Source organism: Coloeus monedula, assembly GCF_965178545.1.
Source record: "Coloeus monedula genome assembly, chromosome: 5".
NCBI classification, from domain to species: Eukaryota; Metazoa; Chordata; class Aves; order Passeriformes; family Corvidae; genus Coloeus; species Coloeus monedula.
The window spans coordinates 1,008,706-1,028,027 of NC_138785.1; the positions used below are offsets into that span (position 1 = coordinate 1,008,706).

The window sequence follows — 19,322 nt, forward strand, 5'->3', positions numbered from 1 at the left end:
CTTCCCAGGGACGACTCCCACAGACACCCCACATCCATGAGGAAGCGCTTCTTTCCATGGGGGTGGCCGAGCACTGGAACAGCTGCTCAGGGAGGTCGTGGAGTCTCTCTGGAGACATTCCGAACAGCCCCGGACACATTCCTGTGTTACCTGCACCCAAAGGATCCCAGGATGCTGTGAAAAGCAGCAACACCCGAGGAAAAGCAGAGCAAAGCCAGTCCCCAAAATGTTTTCCCAGAAAACTGCCCAGAAAACAACACTTGGGGTAAGAGGGAGAAGGGATGACAGTGCTATCAAGAATCCCTGGAGGGTTAGGTTTGCAAGGCACCGTAAAGCACATCTTGCTCCGCCCCCTGCCCTGGGCAGGGACACCTCCCACTGTCCCAGATTGCTCCCAGTCCCGTTCAACCTGGCCTTGGACACTTCCAGGGATCCAGGGGCAGCCAGAGCTTCTCTGGGAATCCATTCCAGGGCCTCACCACCCTCACAGGAAAGAAACTGGAGCACCAGCCAAGAAAAAGACCCCGAACCAAGCCCAAACAAAGCAGATGCCAGTGCCCCTCTTTAGAAGACAATGACACATTTTAAGAACGTATTTCACTATCTATGGAAACATTCATTGATGAGAATATTCTTTTAATCGGGGAGGGGGGGAAACCTTTGTGACTTTTAACACAAGTTTCTGTTTCACAAGTAAAAAAAGTGTCAGGAGTTCTCAGGACCCTGTCCATAACATGGAGGGGTACTCTCATCCCAAACATGCCAAGTCTGCATTCCCACCAAACCCCCACAACAACACCCACCAGCTTTGTCCCCTCCACCCCAAGAACAGCGCTGAGCTGCGGTGCCTGAAGCTGCAGAACAAACCCCACACCTGAAGGAGAAAAGCCTGGCTAACGAGCAGAGTGGGAACAGTTAGGTGGTTTGCATGGAAAAGCACTTCCAGCTGCTGGCTCGGTTGCACTGGAGCTACAGACGCTGCGCAAAGCTCCGCTCTGGGCTGGATTAGTTGTACATGTGCTGTGACAGGAGCAGGGACATGAGTAACAAACACTCGGTGCACACCGCAGTAAGGACACGCAGCACGTTACAGACAGGACACCACCCGGCCTACAGCCAATCTGTCCCTGTCCCAGGGCCCTCCAGGAGCCTGCTGTATTCCCAGAACGCCGTCCACATTGCCAAGGCTGCTTGCAAACACCACCTGCGCCGCTCCTGTGGGGAATCAGGCCGGCTTGTGGTCGCCCATCCAGTGGTTCTGATCCTCTGTGGCTGCCAGCGCAGGTACAAACAGAGGGCAAGGCTGAGAAAAGCAGGATCTGGAGCAGTTTTAAAACGGAGTTTTAAAGTTGTAACGTAGCTGGCGAGAAAAAAGTCTCCTCCCTGGCTGACAGTGCAGAGTCTCTTCCACCTCTGTCCCACAAAAAGTCACGCTGGACACGACCGTGCCTCCACAGGGGACAGCTGGTGTTAGGTCAGCTCTAATGGTTTATTCTCCAAGCTCACAGGGTAAAGAAAATCTACTAAGACGTCCTGATGAGTGGGGACCTCTCCTCTTCAGTGCTCTGGAAGAACAAAACCACAGCAAGTTAAAGTGGCCGTGAGAGAGAGACCTTCCACCACGGGAAGCCGGGCTGCCCACACTCCAAGCAGGGAAGGGAAAAGCTCCTACTTCTAAGGAGAATTCCCTCTAAGAGAGCCAGGGCTGCACTAAGAAAGCACCAGAGGGTGGGTGGCAGCTTGAGCAGGGACCTGCTGTAGCACCTGACACAGGAGGGAAGGCCTGAACCACCCAGGGATCACAAGAAGAACTGTACACTGCTGGATTACCTCTGTTTGCAGGAAAAGCAACAAAAGCAAAGTCGGAAAAGCATGGAATGCAGGTGTCCCTTTGTCACTCTGACCCCTGTAGAGTGTTCCAGCACATCCAAGAGAGCTAGTGTGAAGCTGTGCATGTAGGGTGGGGCAGGAATTTCTAGGTCAGGCCTTGGGCAGTGGGACAGATTGACATCCTGGCTGAGCTGCTGATAACAGGGACGGGATGAGACAGTGAGGGGAAGGGAAAGGGGGAGGGGGAGGGGAAGAGGAAGGGGAAGGGAACCAGTCTGTCCTACATAGGACCCTGAAGTACATGGGGATGGGAGGCAGTGGGACCCACTGATCCAGAGGGGTCCCCCAGGCACGGAGGGAAGTTGTAAGACAGCATTTAGGGAACATCAAACACATGAGACCACAGTAAGCCCACAGCAACTATGAGGAGAAAACAGCCTCCTAGAGAACCCAGGCTATTCCTCTAGCCAAAGGCTCCACGCTTGGTGTCATCTGAACCCTTTTATGGTGAAAGGTTGGCATCAGCTTTCGCCCTGACAAGCACCTTTATGCCAGCATGTCATGTGGGACAGAACTTCTCATAAACAGATTTACAAGCTGCTTTATAAATAAAGAATACTGGAGAACAGTTTCTGCTGCTGCTGTCTGTGCAATTCATCTGTTCTTTGGCCACAAATTTGCATTCTGATTCTGGAAAATAATCCACTGCCACAACGCAGTTCTGCTGAGAACACTGACACCAACTAAATCTGTCCTCAAATATGGTGGAGTTTTTGCATTTTATCCTTCAGGGTCCTCTAGACAGGCTGATTTATTTCACTACTGTTGGCAAGGGAATTGGGCACAGAGACAGGACCTGCCTTACCAGGCTTCTCAGATTAACTCCGCTCCTTTGCTTTGGCGCGTTTATTCTGAGTCTATTAAAACTTCCCCTCCCTAGAAAGGTCATTTCCAACAAAAACAAAATAAAAACACGTGCAGAAAGACACCAAATGGTAAAATTAACCACAAGAAAAATCAAATGCAGGTGGATGTACAGCAAGCAAAGTCAAATCTGAGTGCTGCTTACCTCTTCACTTATCCCCCGGGACCTGCACACCAGCACAATGAAAACAATCCCGAAAACTATCCCCAGAGCCATGATCACAAAGGGGATCCCAGTCACAACACTGGCTTCTAGCAGGACATGCCTGAGTTTGCTGGCAGATGCTTCATCAATCAGAACACTCTGGAGCAGAGAGAGATGAAGGGGGGAAAAAAAAAGCTTTATTTATTTCTGTGCTTTCTAGAAGATCACTTTTGTGAAGGGCAGGGAAACAACACTCCCTAACTCTCAACCACTGCTTCATTGCTTCCTGGCATACTTCCCCCCTAAAAATTCTTCCAGGGGCCAGAAGGATCACCTAGTCTGTATTTCAAAGGAAAACAGGGATTTTTAACTTTTGGTTTAGGAATGGACTAATACAAGCCTGGAAAAACAGTGTATGTCATCAAAACTAGTCCCCCCTGCATCCAATTAATTCAGTGATCCAACTACAGCACAGGAATATTGACAGCAGATGACTCAAAAAAAGGTGTGATCTTCTGAAGTCCTGCCTCTGTCTGAGCAGCCCTTTTCCTCATGGCCAACTCCTTTGAGTTTAAAAGGAATGTCTGACTTAGAGTGTTTGGCCAGGCTGAACTTAACCCTACAACAAGCAGCAGGACGGTGTCAGTTAAGGAACAGCAACAGCTTCCTGTCTATCACTGTACAAAACAACAAGAAAATCAGCATTTTGTTTTCTGGCCAGCTCAGAGGGTATTTTTACAAGCATTAACATGCCACAGTGCTCAAAAGACATAACAAAACCGTTTACCTCATTTATATACATCACTGGGAAAATCAGCGTTCGGATGTTGCCTGTTTCACTGTGTGGAAAAAAAAGCAATAATAAGAAATTATGGGTTTGGAACTCTTCAACCTGAGGTTTCTGAAGACAGATCATACAACAACAATGAACAAGGAAAGTGTCCCTATAAAACCCCCGGGCTATTCCTTTTTGCTGTGGATTTTCACCTCCCTGCTGGAGTAGGACAATCTCCATCTCCAGGATGGATAAATTCTGGTTTGGGAGCAGGGCATATTTTGGGACTTGGTGGGCACTGAAAGACAGGGATCCATCTCGGGCTCATTCGTTACTGAGTGATAGATTTGTGCCAGGCAGCAGGAATTGAGCTAAGCTAATGTGGAAGGTTACTCCTATTTGTAAAACACAGAACTATTGTCCAAGCAACACAGGCACAGCAGCAAAAATCCCCCAACATTTGGCACATGTGGAATCCCAGCTCAGGCAGCAGCTGTGTTACTGTGAGGGCTCCTGGGCACTGGGAAACAAGCCTGAAGGAACATCACTGGCTCTCCCAAGGGGGCTGGGCAGATAAAATACTTCTATTTTAGTTATTACAGCCAAGCTGTGCCAATAAACAAACATCAGCCCTGCAGCTGAGCAGGAGGAGTAGCTACCATACAGCATTCTTTACTCTGCAGGTGGAACTAGAGAGTCTGACTGAGAGGAGAGGATACTGCCCCTTCAAACTGAGATTGGATTGGACTTCTCTCTCACACTTCCTCTCTCCAACCCATATTCTATCCGAACACTGCAGAAAAATTCATTCTGAGTATCAGCTGAGATCTGAAACGCCCACCCGGCAGCAGAGAACACTCACAAAAATTCAGGTAATTTTCGGACGTGAACGTTGACCTGCATCCGCTTGGCTGCCCGCAGAACGAGCCCCGTCAGCTGGGGATTAAAGGAGATAAAGGAATAAAGTGTCAAAAAAACAAGTCAATGTGGCTGTAGTTGAGGTGGACATAAAAGCCACACTAAGTCGTAACCCATGGTCGAGAAAGGTAGAAAGATTTTGTGTTTTCTCTACTGCTATTCTTATACCTCTTCACAGTGGCTGTGGCCTAATTTAAGATTGGCTGCTTAGCAAACAATGCCAAGGCTGTCTAACAAACAGTGACCATTCAGGCAGTAAACAACCAGCTATACAAGCAAAGGTATCCTTGCTGCATGTTATCCACAAGCTCTTCCTTGTACACTCTCAATGTCCCATAACAAGAACATCCTCCCCTCGTATCCAGAACATTTTCTCTCATTAATTATCTTCTTGTCCTTCTCTGTGGGTTTTACTGCAGCTGCAGAATTTCACTGTAATATCCTCAGGGGTAAATTCTGACTGGTTTCAGGTCTGACTCTGTGAGATTGTCAGTCCAGCTGTCAATCCCCTCAGGTGCCCCCTTTTGTTTTTGTATTACAAAGACCGCATTTATTGACTTTTGTAGGGCCTTTTGCATAAAAGACAATAAACATGGCACCATGAGCAGGATGCAAAAAATAACCATTAGGATCAGGCATCTGATTTTAAGCAGATTTTTGATCTATCTTGCAATTTGCCAACTGCCAAACAAGCTATTGAGCCAATCAGATTCTGATTCTTCATGCAGTTTTGAAAGTTTGTTTGTAATTCCTTAATGGGGACATGAATGGATTTTGAATGATCAGACAAATTCATACAAGACACTCTATCAAAATCCTCACATCCATGTCCATGTGCTAGCAACAAAAAATCAACAGCAGCTCTATTTTGCAGTGTAGTGTGCCTTACTGAACCAACACCTGTTAATAATCCGGCTAAAGCAAGCGAAGTGGCATTAGCCTGCCAAGCCAACCAACATCCTAACTTGTTTAACAGTCCCAGTGCTTTAGCAGCTGCTATTTGTGGAGAAAGGAAGGAAACATCTCATCATGTCAATCTCATCAAGTAAAAGTGAAAGAATGAGAACTGTGAGAATGCAGGAAGAACCTGGTACACACCACACAGCAGGATCTGCACTGGACCTTAGGAGAGGCAGCTGTGGAATTTCCTCCCGCTTTAGCTGCACATAACAGCCCAATGAGTCACAGCACTGTTTCTGTAAACCAGGCAGCTTCTGATTGTGCTCCTTCCCTCGACCCACATTTAAATGTGGGGGTGTAGACATCACTGCTGTACTGGTTTTAGCTGGGAGAGAATTAATTTTCTCCACAGCAGCTGGTATGAGGCTGTGTTTTGTAACTGTGATGAAAACAGCATGGGTAACACAGGGATGTCCCAGTGATTGCTGAGCAGTGCTTGCACAGCCTCCAGGCCCTTTGTGTTTCTCACACTGCCCTGCCAGTGAGTGGGTGGGGTGTGTGGGAAACTGGGAGGGGACAGGGACAGGACAGCTGACCCAAAGGGATCTCCCACTCCATCCAGCATCGTGGAACTAGTACAGATTGCTTGAGGTCAACGGGACTACGCCAGTACACACCATCCAAAGAGGTGACCTAAACCCACGTACTTGGATCCATTCACCTACAGAACCCTTGAAAAAAGGCTGCACTTACAGGATTGATGTCCAGAAATGTCTCATGGTATTCTTTTCTGGGATGCATGCCCTCTATGTCTTCTATAAACTTTGGATCTGCCTGGTAAAAATGTGGAGCTGACAGAAATATTGGAGCACCTGGAATGCAAAAGCACCAAGTCACCACCTAAAAAAAGGCCGAGCAGGATTCAGGGAAGCCTTTGAGGACCTCAAAGTTCTGAGCCGTTTACAGAGAAGGGAAGGGCCCCTTGTGGAGCCACAAACCCCCAGTGTCTCTGGGACAACCCCCCACGGCCCTGCAGCTTGGCCGTACCCTGCTTGCAGACGCTGACGTTGAGCACGCCGGTGCCGGGGCAGTTCCCGGCGGGCACGCAGAAGCCGGCGTTGGCGGGGTTCACCGAGGTGTTGGCAAACACCATGGAGGAGGGCACGAAGCGGAACGTGGGCACCCCGGCCACGGCTCCCGAGCTGTCGTACACCAGGAACAGGGACCTGCAGGGAAGCAGAGCCAGGTGTGTCAGGCTGCAGCACACACCGGGGCCAGCTGCACGTGTATCCCTGCTGATGCCTGTGTGTCGGCCCCGGTTTTCATTCCCAACACCTTCTGTATGGAACTTAATAGGCTCTGATCAGCAAACACACATCTCATCATCCTGCTGCTGCACAAAACAGACGGTCCCCATATCACTATTGTATGTTGTGTAAGTGCTGGTACCTCTGCTGAGAGGGACCAGGAAAGGAACATGGTTGTGGAAGACAGAGCAATCTGGCACGTCCTGAATTTTGCCTAACACCCATCTGTATTGATTTAAATAATTTCAGATTGGTTTTCTTCTCCACACACCGGGAAATCAGCAAGAGGGGAGACAAGGCATTAGGTAAGGAAGGAAACACCAAGATTTTCTTGGTACATTTCAGACAGTATCATGTAAAGTCATGAATCTCTGAAGAGGGCAACCTGGGTTCTCTAAAAAAGCACAGCACAGAGGAAGACTTTGGAGGCAAGAAGCTTAAGGAAAGTTCATATAAATCCTTCAGTTCCCCTCATTACTAGCCTTGCAGTGCAGGCTGTCCTTCTGGTTTTCTTCCAGAATTTTCCCTCACAAATCTTCATTTTGAAATAACACATCCTTAACTTGCTGCAGACTGGGAGGTTTTTTTTCTGTAACTCATCCTTCCCACCACGAATGAATGCAGGACACTGCTACTGTTAAATGAAATCACAGGAGGAGAACCACCAGCCTAACGTGACAGCTCAAGAGGAATGCACATAAATGCTCTGCTTTAAAGTCTGAGCAACACTGTCCTCTCCTTACCTGCAGAAATCAGAAGAAAAGATGTAGATGCTCTCATCTTTGTTGATCAGCGGGTGAAAGGATGTCCCATCTGTGCCATTGATCATGTTACATGTCTCTGTTGTCCACCAGCTCAAGGACCTGAAGAAAGGGAAACAAAGAGAGCAAGGGCTAAAAGATCTCCAAACAGCAGTCAGGCAATGCCAGCTCCCGGCCTAAGCAAATGGGAATCAGACCTGTACAGTGCTGATTCCTCTTGTCTCAGCTCTGCTAACAGGAAAAGGGGTTGAAATGGGTTTAAACTGCACCTACAGTCTCTTTAAACAGGCACCAGGCAAGCAAGGGGCAGATTCTGACAGAGGCAACAGTCCTCTGAAAAACTTACTCTTTTCCTTTCCACTCCACAATCCTGGAGAAGTTCAGGTAGCTCGTTTCCCCACTCAGGAAAACATATTCTCCATCATCAGTTCCGTTCATCTACAAACAGATACAGTTTTCAGTGGCTCCACTCATTCTGTAGCACCTGGCAATGGCACTGCAATGGGGTGGAGTTGAAGTTGTCACTACTCCAAACCCACCCCAGGAGTGACGGACTGCCCCCGAGATCTGTGCAGTTCATTGAACTCCACCTTGTACAGGAACGAGGTGGAAGTGACCAGGCAAGAGCCTTACACCTCCCAACTGCAGGAAATACAACTCCACATGAGCCTTTTCTCCCTTTGAGAGCTGCCCCTGAATAAAGAGCCCTCAGGAAGAAAATAATCCCACAGAAATAACCTCAGCACTGCAGACATCTCCAAGAAGCAAGGATTCCCCACAGCCCAAAATGACCAGAAACACCGTGGAAGCCAGGAATGGCTGCAGCACAGAAATAACATCCAATTTCAGTTGATTACTAAGGAAATCAGGGCGTTTTTCTAACAGTTTGCACAAGTGGCCCCACAAAGTCCATGTTATTCAAGCAAACACCCAAAATAGTGGAGGGGGTTGTCCTTGGAAAGCTTATCCATACCTCCCATCCAGTGCCCAGATGCAGGCATACTGAAGAGGGAGCACGCCTTTGCTATCCCTACCTCCTGGCTCAGTCCAGGCACACCCCTCTCACAGCCCACACCCCGCAGCAGTGCCATCATTCCCCAGGGAAAGTACCAGCAGGCGTGGCCACCCAGTTACCTTGTTGAAGAGCCCGAAGACAGGGTCGATCTCGGGATGCAGCACGTGGATGGTGGAGAGCAGCCTGTCCTTGTAGCCCCACAGCAGCTCATGGACACTGCGGACCGTGAACAGGGACTCCTGGTACAGAAGCAGCAGCACCTCCGTGGCAAACTGCAGAGGGGTCGACCTGGTCCACTCCATGGCAGTCTGCCAGGGCATTGCAATGAGGGAACGATGGTCAGATTTCACGGGGAAGAAATGATCAGCTGCATCCACACACAGACACTTTGCACCACACACACACATTCATTTCCCCAAGATGCAAACTGTAATGACGTTTATTTCCTTTCTAGCTGACAAGTGGGTTTACAGCATGAATTTAAAGAGGTCATAACAAAAGAAGGGCATTTCTTTGGGCTAACCAACCTGTGGTTCTTCTCATACTGCCTGTTACAGTACATGACAGCCAAAAATCTGAAGGAGAGATAATCCTTACCACCACGAGATGCCTGGGAGGAATTGAAAATACAGTGTCTGTATTGTCTGCAACTTTCAGGAAGCTGAGTCCTATCTACTGCTATATACAGGGCATTTCTGTACTCATTCATAAAATCAGGCATTTTTGGAAACGCTGGGGAAAAAGCTAAAATGAATGTACCCTGCAATTGAAATTAAACCAGGATGGAGAGTAAAGGCTGACTCACACTCCCTGTGCTGGAGTACAGCCTGACTGCCTCTGGAAGCTGTGACACCTTTGGATCTGCTTCTTCTCGTGCTATCTGCCTGTGATCACCACAACGAGACTCTCTTTCACCTAGCACAGTCTGGGGGTGTATTTCTAACTTTAATTCTACTCTGAGAGGTCCTTTTCATTCAGCTCCATCTGCAACTGCTCTGTTGTAGCTTCTTTCCAGTTTGAGAAGCAGACTTGGAGGCAGCTTCTCCAATTTTGACAAAATAACCCCAAGCACTCCTAACTTCTTCACGCAGAAGCCAGAGTTCCTCCTAGGCATTTGACATCAATAATTCCCTGGTTTCATGGACTCTTGGAAGCTCAGCAAGCCTGATTTCTCCTCATCCCTGTACAGTGTGTGATCTCTTAGCACCAGAGGAAGGCACTAACACTGCAGAGGTGTGAGGAGAGGGAGGAACAAAACAAAACCCCCACAACTGTGAAGCCCCAAACTGAGACCAGCATCTGCCCAGGACATGAGCTGCCTCTCTCATTCTTCCATCACACTTATCTACTATAAAGGGGGAGTCAGGATGAAGCAACATGCTACTCGTGCTGAAATGTGTCAAGCTGAATTCCAAGCAGGAATGAAAGAGAACTCACCACTGCAGGAATATTTACTGTCCTGATCAGGTCCACTTCAGGGTCTCCCACTGACTTCTGAGGTTCAAATACGTAAGTCTTTGGGTTTAGAGCAGACACTTTGGTTCCATTGTCCAAAAACTGGATGTGCACTCTTGGCCTGTATTCCCTGAAAGACAAGAGTTTGTTCTCTAATCAAGTTAAACTAAGTACACACAGCATTAACTGCAATTAACTTACGGCTGTTCTACTGCTTAAAGCACATGAAGGGTGAGATTTTCAGTTCTTTCGAAGTTGATTCCCTCACTGACACGAACTCCCCACTGTGTCAGTGTGAGCTGAGTCAGACCTCATGGGGCCTTTCCAAAAATGCCACCCCACGTGTTAATTGCACTTCATATTTTTGCCTCATCTTTAAAAACCTCAAAGGAAGGACAACCATTTCAGACAGCTCAGAAGGATTTAGAGCCACCATATATGAGACTGCCCTTGAAGTCCAGTTTGAAAATGAAACTTTTGCCTCTGCTGCAGGCAAAATTCACCCCCAGAAAGATGCAGGCTGCGTGTCTCTCACTGACCTAAGAACCCACCAGAATCCTTCTGCTGGCTACAGAGCACTCGGCACTGGGGCCTACATGTGACATGACCACAGAACAAGCCTCATTTTAGTTCTCCTCCTTTACTTCTCGAGCAGGAATCCTGGGCACGACAGAAATTCAACTGAATTTTTGCTGTTCACTACCCATGGCCTGGGAGGTTGCTGCTGTTCCTGTCTAAGCACTCAGACAGCAGGATAAAACTCAGGATTGCTGACAAACCAGTCCAATTGGCAAGCAACATCAAATGCTACCTGCTGGCCCGACGAGAAAGTCAGATCTTAATTACCCTGAAACACATGCAAGGAGAGCACTACTCAATTTTCATTACCACTAGCACTTTACAAACCAGGCTTATGCAGTTGTGCAGAAGAGGCTGACATACACGTGTCTCCAGCAAAGCCCAAAAGGGAAACAGCAGGCGGGCTGCTCACCACCTGGCACACACATGAGGTGAAATTCTCCCTATTTCCTCAGCCTGCAGTTACTCAGAAGGCTGCTGACTTTGACATTTGCCTGGGCAAATTTCAAGTCACAAGATGTGAGGGAGAATCGTTCTGCCAGATGTTGTACCCTGATGTCCTGCATTCAGTTCAGATTGAGATTCTGTCCTGGCTGCCCTGGATCCATCAGTGCAGCTTCACTCAACAGGCTGCATTACGCTGGTTCAGCTTTCAAATCTACAGCAAACTGGAAAGGCCTGTGAAACTACTGTTATTAGAAACCAGCCACTTCCCATCTTCCTTACCCAAAAGTGTCTCTACCGCTCCCCGGCATCCCTGCCACCCAGGAACATTTTGGTCTGACAACACTTCCAGCTTGACTTGCCAAGGGCCTCTTGGACAGCAATCTATTTTATACCCCAGGGCTGGAACTGAGGGGATGGAAATGGACAGCTGTGAAATGCCTTCCTAAAATAGACCAGGAGTAACCTGAGACACCTCTCCAGCTCTGCAGAGGAAAATAATACTCCCTGATGAGGGATATGAGTAGGAGGCTCTAGGATGTTAAGAGTTAAAAAGCTGTAAATGCGTGCAAGACCAGACAATATTCCAGTGTTCTTTGGGAGTCAGCAGGCTTGGGCAGATAAGCAGCTTGCACTTTGTAATTACTTACTTTACATGCTGCCAGTTCAACTTCCAGGATTTAAAAACATCATGGTTTTGGTACAGAATCTGCCTCGAGTGCTTTACAATGTATGCTGGTGAAAACTCTGAGCTGCAGGAAGAGACTCTCTTGAGCCCTCCCACCTCCTCCCTGTCACTGACTGGATTTTTTTCCTCTGCTTGTCCGGCCCAGTTCACTCCCAGCCTTTCCCCAAACACGCTGTTTTATAAAAGCACAGAGCCATGCACTTCATGTGAAGGCATTTCAGATGTTCTCTCACATGCTAAAGCCAAATGAGTCTTCAATGCTTTGCTACACAGGGCCTGTGAAACCAGCTGGACGTTTCTTCCCTGGCTGGAGCGTGCAGTAAGGCTGGAACATCCCTTCCTGCTCCCTGTGCTCCCACAGCCTCCTCTGCTCCCCGCCCAGTGCTGACAGCCTGCTGCAGGCACAGCCAGGCAAGGCTTATGGAACCTGCTGGAAGAGAGCTCTCCACTTCCTAACTTTTCCTCCTTCCTCTATCAGACAGAGCAGAGCACAGGGGAATCCTGTCCAGACATGCCAGAATCAGGCTAAGCAAACAAGCCAGAAACAACTGGAATGTGCAGCCTCCTTCCTTCCCTCCCTGTCACCACCAAGAACACTGCAGGGAGGGCTGGCGTCGGGGACCCACCTGCAGCCAGCCTGTGGCGTGGGATGCAGGGAAAGGCTCTCTCCCAGCAAACCAGCAGCTCAGGCTGGGCCTCCCCTGGGGCAGGGACCAACCCAGCCCCATCCACCCTACTGAGCTCCTTCATGGACAAGGTGCAGCTTCCCAAACCAGGCTACGTGTGACACCCAGGAGAGACTCGGAGCTAAGGAAAGGGAAAAGAAGAAGCTGGCAAAGAGGACTGAATACCAGCCTGTGTGGTTCCCTGCAGCTCTGCAAACCCTGGAGCTGATCCTATTTATCTTTCTGACACAGAACTGAACACATTGCTGACTAATGACCAGCGTTACACTACACACACCTGAAGGAAAGCCTGGGAACTTGAGAGCTTGTGGATCTTTTCTCCAGCTCTACTGGCTCATGTAATAGCAGGGATTTTGCCAAAGTACTACATGGAGTTTGCCAGGGCTAAACAGACAGAGGATTAGAATGCAGAGGAGACAGGGGAAGGGATTGTTGGCAGAAGGAGAAGCAAAGCTGAGGTGTGGGAGGAAGGAAACTGAGAGGCAAGAGATAATGCAAAAACCAAGGCTCCCACAAAGGCTCTTGCTTTCATTCCAGCATTTTTTTCAAATACTAACAGATTCTGATCATTCTGAAGCTTAGGTAAAGACAACTCCTTCTGGCACTGAGCCACTGCCTGGCCTGGATGAGCCTGTGACCACAAGTGAGGCTGACACTGAGGAATCCACCTTTTTGCCATGGTGATAGAATTCCTCATAATGCCAGAACTCCCAAGACTACAACCCTTCCTGCCACAGGCCTGCTCCTGGTTTACAGGGCTGCAGGCAGCTGAGCAGAACACAGCTCTAAAGGAAAAGTCGTTTGTAAGGTGACTTTAAAAATCTCTCCATGCCACACAAGATAGCTCTAGGGGCTGGACAGTATCTAATGCTGCACGTGGCTTTAGTAAATCCATCAGTAAAAATGAGAGGTCTAAAATCTAAGCAGGTTTTTCAGTGAGGGTTGGCTCAGGAAGACCCTTTTAGTACCACTGTATTTTTCTGGCCACATTCTACCCATGTGGATTGTGCAACTCCAGCTAGGAATCAATTCCTGAGTGTGCATGAGTCACACTTTTGTGCAACATTCCTCTCCCCAGCCTCCCAAACATCACCCAACTCACAAGACAACAGGCCAGGATGCAACAGCATCGCTGTGTGCAGCAGCTGAAGAACAGCAGCACACCACCACAACTTTGCCCAAAATCTGACAGAAGTTGCTGCCTTCATCTGAAACCAGTTGCAAGTGTCAGTGCTGTCTGTGTGGGCTGTGACCGTGCTCCCCTGGATAAACCTGCCCTCACACATTAGCACCTAGATTTTCTCCTAGAACGGGATCCCAAATGCTCTGGATCCCACATTTTGGCTTCCTCACACAGCACAGCTTTTGTGAAGTGTGGAACAAGTGAAAGGGTCGTACCTGTAGGTGTATGGTCCTATTTCCTCTACGAGAGGAGTAGCCCCTTGGAGCACTTCCAAAGGATTTGTCACATTAAAAAAGTAGAACTGCATGTAGACTGGGGGGGGAGGGTCCTCCCAGGCCTCAAAGGTTTCCGTGCCATTCTTCAGTACTGTTCCCTGCAACAAGAGAAAGGCAGATCAGCTGCTGATGCTATGATGCTGCATGATACTGACAGGAAAGAGAGGACTTCCATGCCTTGGGAACAAGCACAGGCAGTAAGACTCAAGACCACAATTCTAGATCTACTTTACTTTGAAACAGCTCACTCAATATCAACCAGCACAAGCACCTGCTCTCCTGACCACAGCCCAGGGGTAAAGTTGGTTAGTTTGTGGTTCCTCTTCTCCCCACAGAATGGTGCCTGACATTTTTCAGAATGGAGACTGATCAGCTATTACTCAGCAATCCTGACTCTTTTCCTGCACCAGTAAAAACCTCCACCTGGTGCAAGACACCACAAAACGTGCCAACGTTACAGATAAAAGTGTAACTCAACAGTGGGAGGCCAAGAGAGTCCTGGCCTTGATGATTTCTTTGCCCAAGAATGTCAGATTCCAACACAGCTGTGAGATTCTGTCTCCAAAGCAATTGGACTTTGTTTTTCAGTGGCCTGTGAGAAACTGTGAGTGACAAATTTCTTTTAGGTAGGCGCTCTAGGGTCTGTGCCTTTCCAAGGTCTTGCAATAAGGGAAAGATTGTTTGCCCTCTGTCTTTAACTTCTTTCCTACAGCAGTGTCAGCATGATGGCCTGACAGTCTATTTTGTAATCAAGCTGTAAATCATTCTTTTATAGCAGAAGCACTTGAGAAATGAAACACTAATTCCCTTACCTCAGTAATACCCCTTATCAGTATATAAATGTTATATGGAAAGTCACAAGCACAGCTGTCACACAGAGCTCCATAACAGAGGTCTCAATCTCTCACTTTATTGCTATCCCGTTTCAGGTAAAATTCACTCCACCTATAAAGCATCCCCACTGCCAAAGTCAAGGCTTTTCATGTAGTTGTAACACTGGAACTGCTTCAGTGGTCACAAAGAGAAATCTGGCTGGCAGAGTGAATTTTCAGGAATAAACACAAAGAAAACTCTGTCTTTGAAAACCACATCACCTGTGGGCGGAAGAAACGGAGGAGGGGAATGATTTGCAATCAAATGGGTCTCATACACACTCATTCTTTTTATTCTTCTGAGCAAACAAGTCAAATATTGTGAGTGGAAGCTCAGAATCAGGGCAGGCTGGACAGCTGCCAGCTCGTGGTGGATGTTTATGGGGTCTTATCAGCCACAGTTGCCTCAGGACTCATTCTTGGCCTTCCCTCTTAAGGAGCTGTTTTCTCTCCATGTAGACTTTAATTCTGAAGGATGAGATAAAGAGAAGGCTGTTTCAGAGAGAAACTTACTGGCAGGAGCTTGGCACGGCAGGAGTAATGCTGAGTGGCAGTGAGAGCCAGCCCAGCTGGTGGCACTTTGCACTTGCAGCCTGCTTTCCCCATAGGATTAAAACCCATGTATTCCGTGCACAGCTCAAAAATTAATGTGTTTCAGACATGCTTGAGGAGTTTGGAGCATTTCTCTGGAACTACCAACACCTCATATGCACAATTTCCTAGGCAGCCAGATGCTCTTGATCCTGTTTTCTTATGATGTATGCCAAGGAGACCCATTCCCTGGTCATACTCATTCCACATCTATTTCTTGGATCTGCATGCCACAATGTGGATCTCCCAGAGAAATTAAGTGTCTATTTATAGCTTTGTACAGTGACAGCAAACCCAGATTCACAAACTTCTGAGCTGGATTCAGAGAGACTCCCAAAAACTGTCAAATAATGAAACATGGTAAGCTCTTTTCTTGTGATTTTCACCAAATGTTACCAGGGATATTTCAGTCTATCACATGATATTACAGTGATATCAGTGCTGCTCCTTTCCACGTGGAGCCCACGCTCACTTCCAGTGTTCCAAAGCATCCTTCCTGCTGACTGTATTTATCAGCCAGCCCTGAACTCACAGCTCTCTCATTTGCTGCTGTTTCCTTGCCTTGACTGTGCTTTACACACAGGAAATAAAAAGGGAGTTTTCCCTCCCAAATATAACTGTTAGTGGCAGTGATGGTGGGAGTGGGAAATGGTACTGAACATTTTTGAAACCTACACAGAAAATTTAATTTTTTTTTTTTTTTACCTCTGGAACTCCTAAATATTATAATTCCAAGATGTACTTTTATGTGTTCATCTGTGACTGAGTTGAACCACAACTTGTTAAGGTGATGGGGTAAATGTTCAGACCAGCATGAACAGACCTCTCTACTCCCACACCTTGGGAATGCCCTGACCCAAAGGAGCATCCCAATGGATCCTTCAGCTAGGCCTTCATACTAAACCCTGCTGAGAGATCCAGTATTTGGCATTAAACAACAGCAGTAAAAAATGACAATGATGAATACATCAAAGGAGAAAACATCTTCCTTGTCCCTTTGGGCCTGAAACACATCAGCCACCTCAGCCCAACAGATGGCTGGCGACAAGTCCAGTGGAATTTCAAAGGGTTTGAAGACGAAGTGTTTTCTAAAATTAACAGCATAAGAGATGTGGCATGAAGGAAACACCTGGGCCAAAGGACTGACTGACCTCAGAGTTTGAAATTAGGAGCATAGCTCAAAGATTGGTTATATATATATTTATATAAATAAAATATTAGGTTATATTCATCAACTGCACACCTAGGGTAATAAAAATGCAAGCATCTACTCATCAAAGAGCACAAGCACTGGCAGCTGGGAAGGCCTTTCTCCTAGGGGAGATTCATCCTTGTTCATTATAAGTCTTTTCCCATGACTCTCTGGAGTTTCAGGTGCTAGGGCCTGGTAACAAACAGGTTTTGGCCATCTGATTGGGATGGCATGTTTAGTTCACAAAAACACAATAAAACGGCAAATAAAGAATAAGTTGATGAGATTTGAATGCTTTCTGGGAAAAGTGCTGCCACTGTTCTTGTCACAACACATCTGCCCACTGATTTTCAAGGGGATGCGAAGTCTGACAGCAGGTTGGATTTCCCACTCTTCCCACACCCTCTCTGTATCCCAGATCCTGCCTTTGGTTGGAAAGGCTGCTGCACACAACTCCCTGTGAAAGCAGAGCCATCCTCAGCGGTTCACAGGTGCTGGGTTTGGAGGCACAGGTGCTTCAGCTGCTCCAAAATACAGCTTTCCACTCCAGCTGCACTTGAGACTGCAAAGGCAGCCCTTCACTGTGAGGCAGCTCTGTTTCAGGACGGCTGGAAAGCCCTCAAAGGAACAGCAACTCCTTGCAAAAGCTTGGGTCTTGCCCCATTTCAAAGGCAAATTAACAATAGTCTATTTGCACAAGATTCTCTAAGCTACACACGGTTACACAAGAGACAGCAGCTTTCTAGACTACACACAAATGAGGGAAAGCTCATGTGGGGTAAAGAAAATGTAGAAAGAAGCCAGCTCAGCAGAGTGACTGGGAGCACCCTGCTTTGGGGCTGAAAGCTGCACTTCCCCAGTCTGGGGGTGCGTGGCTCCTAGAGAAGGCCAGCAGGGATTTGGCAGCTCTCGCGGAGAGCCGGATGCCTCACTCCCTGCAATCCAGATGTGTGCCAGCATGAGCTGGAGAGCAGCAGGCAGGAAAAGACTGAGCTCTGGAAACTTTATCCTGCATTACTGAAAGCCCTGCTGAGCGAACACCAACTTGCTCTTACATAAGGCACCGTTGCAGGGAAGGAGCAGGCAGCCAGGAGATAATACGCGTAAGGAGGATCACGCCTAATTCCCGACAGTCCTGCTCCAAACCACTGCTTCCACCCCACTGCTCCGGCAAGAACAGCACACTTGGAAGTAGAACTTCTGGGATGCAGAGGATGGCAAACTCCTTCTCAAGGAGAGCCAAGATGAGGGGCATGGAGCTGCACTTCCAAGTGCCACAACCTGCTGTAGGCTTGCTCCCAACCTAAAATCGCACTTTCCAAACCCATCTGATTTCAGCTAAGACAATGCAGCTTCCAGGGTAGAAAGTGCTCCCTGTCAACAGCCCAGACGAAAGAACAGGTTAGGTGATCTGGTCACCACTTAGACAACAGCACTGGTCAAATCCCTTCACTGGTTAGCATTGCTGGTTTCTCTGTCAGAATAAGAACTAAGATGATATTCCTCAGATAGACAGATAAACAACTGTTCGTTTACAAAGGAATTCCAAAGGAGTTACTAACAAGTTGACCCTTCTCACTGGACCACTAGATAAATGCACAGAGCCACTCTGGGAGAGAAACAAAAGCTTAGGCACAGCAGGAACAGTGCAGGCCTCTGCACCCAGAGCAATGCCAGGATGGGTGTCCCCAAGTGTGGAACAACAGGGTGAAAATGCCTCACTGCCATCACCCAGCCTGGGGAACTGAGAGATACCACGTGGTCCAGCCCACATCACGTCTGGCTGTGCTCCAGAGGCAGCAGTAAATGGAGCAGCAGAACAAGTATGAAAGCTGCAAGCAATTTAAGACAGAGACAGCAAAAAGAAGGGGTGCTTTAGGTGTCCACTGCTCCCCTCAGCTGATGCTGCTCTGGAGAGGGCTCCTCGCTACAGCTGCTGCCCCACAGCCAGCAAAGCTGCCTCAAGAGGACGCATTTTTACCCATCCGCACCCAATTCTTACCCAGCCCAGGGACCAGGGCAGCCTGAGCTCCATTCTGAGCCCCAGCCCAGCCAGGTGGTGCTGGGCGGGGGGGGAAGAGGTTCACAGCCCAGGGATGCTCCTGCCCACCCACCCACCCACAGCTGCTGCAAGGAGGGAGCCAGCTCCCTCCCTCCCTCCCTTGGCTATTTTCAGAGGGAATAAACCGGTAAACAAGGACCGGGACGGGAAGGCGGTAATGCTTTTACCTGCTTCACCTGCAGATCCACCACCGTCTGGAAGACGTGCGCGACCAGCAAGGAGATGCTGGCGATGAGCAGCGTCATGGCCAGGACCCCCACGGTGACGAGGCACAGCGACTTCATGGCTGCTGCTGCTGCTGCTGCCGCCGAGCAGGGACGGCCGCGGCTCGGCCGGGCGGGCTCCGGGGGCGGGCGCACTGCGGGCCCCGCCCGCCGCGCCGGGAGGAGCCGCCGCCGCCGCCCCTCGGCGCCGCAGGGACCGCGGCTCCTCCGGGGGTGCTGTCCCGGCTCACTGGGGCCGGCACTGCGCTTCCCGAAGTAACGGGGGGTGCTTCCTGCCCGCAGGGATGCCTGGCACAGCCGGAATCCTGCTGCCCGCTGGGGATGGCGCTGCTAGAGCGCCGCGCTCGGTGCAGTCGGCAGCGCCAAAGGGCGTTCTGGAAAACAAGCGGAGGAATTCCACAGCAAGATGATTGGGGGGAAACCTGCAGGGAGCGCGAGGCGCCTCTAGACTGAATTAAGCATCGCAGGGAGCGGATTCTGCCACAATTCAATGCAA

The 19,322-nt window shown here is 48.7% G+C and overlaps 1 protein-coding gene across 2 annotated transcripts; it reads right to left on the bottom strand.

The window, feature by feature from the left end:
• Nucleotides 1-647: 647 nt before the first annotated feature.
• SCARB2 (scavenger receptor class B member 2) lies at nt 648-18,930 on the bottom strand. Of its 2 annotated transcripts, XM_082281447.1 has the most exons (13): nt 18,770-18,930; nt 13,826-13,983; nt 10,013-10,160; nt 8,695-8,883; nt 7,907-7,998; nt 7,543-7,662; nt 6,540-6,718; nt 6,246-6,364; nt 4,537-4,610; nt 3,687-3,738; nt 2,900-3,058; nt 2,696-2,766; nt 648-1,565 (listed from the first exon to the last, which is right to left on the bottom strand). In XM_082281447.1, the coding sequence occupies exons 1-12, from the start codon at nt 18,884-18,886 to the stop codon at nt 2,737-2,739; spliced, it is 1,437 nt and encodes a 478-aa protein (XP_082137573.1). In that variant the 5' UTR covers nt 18,887-18,930; the 3' UTR covers nt 648-1,565; nt 2,696-2,736. The 2 variants fall into 2 exon arrangements, with proteins under 2 accessions (XP_082137573.1, XP_082137572.1); XM_082281446.1 differs by lacking the exon at nt 2,696-2,766.
• Between the last annotated feature and the right edge of the window lie 392 nt (nt 18,931-19,322).

Coding starts and splice junctions, on each gene's coding strand:
- SCARB2 (XM_082281446.1), bottom strand. CDS start 18,886: ATGAAGTCGCTGTGCCTCGTCACCGTGGGGGTCCTGGCCATGACGCTG. Junction 7,663..7,906: donor GTGGAGTGGAAAGGAAAAGA/GTAAGTTTTTCA, acceptor CCCTTTCTTCAG/GTCCTTGAGCTGGTGGACAA. Junction 3,059..3,686: donor CAGTGATGTATATAAATGAG/GTAAACGGTTTT, acceptor TCTCTGCTCCAG/AGTGTTCTGATTGATGAAGC.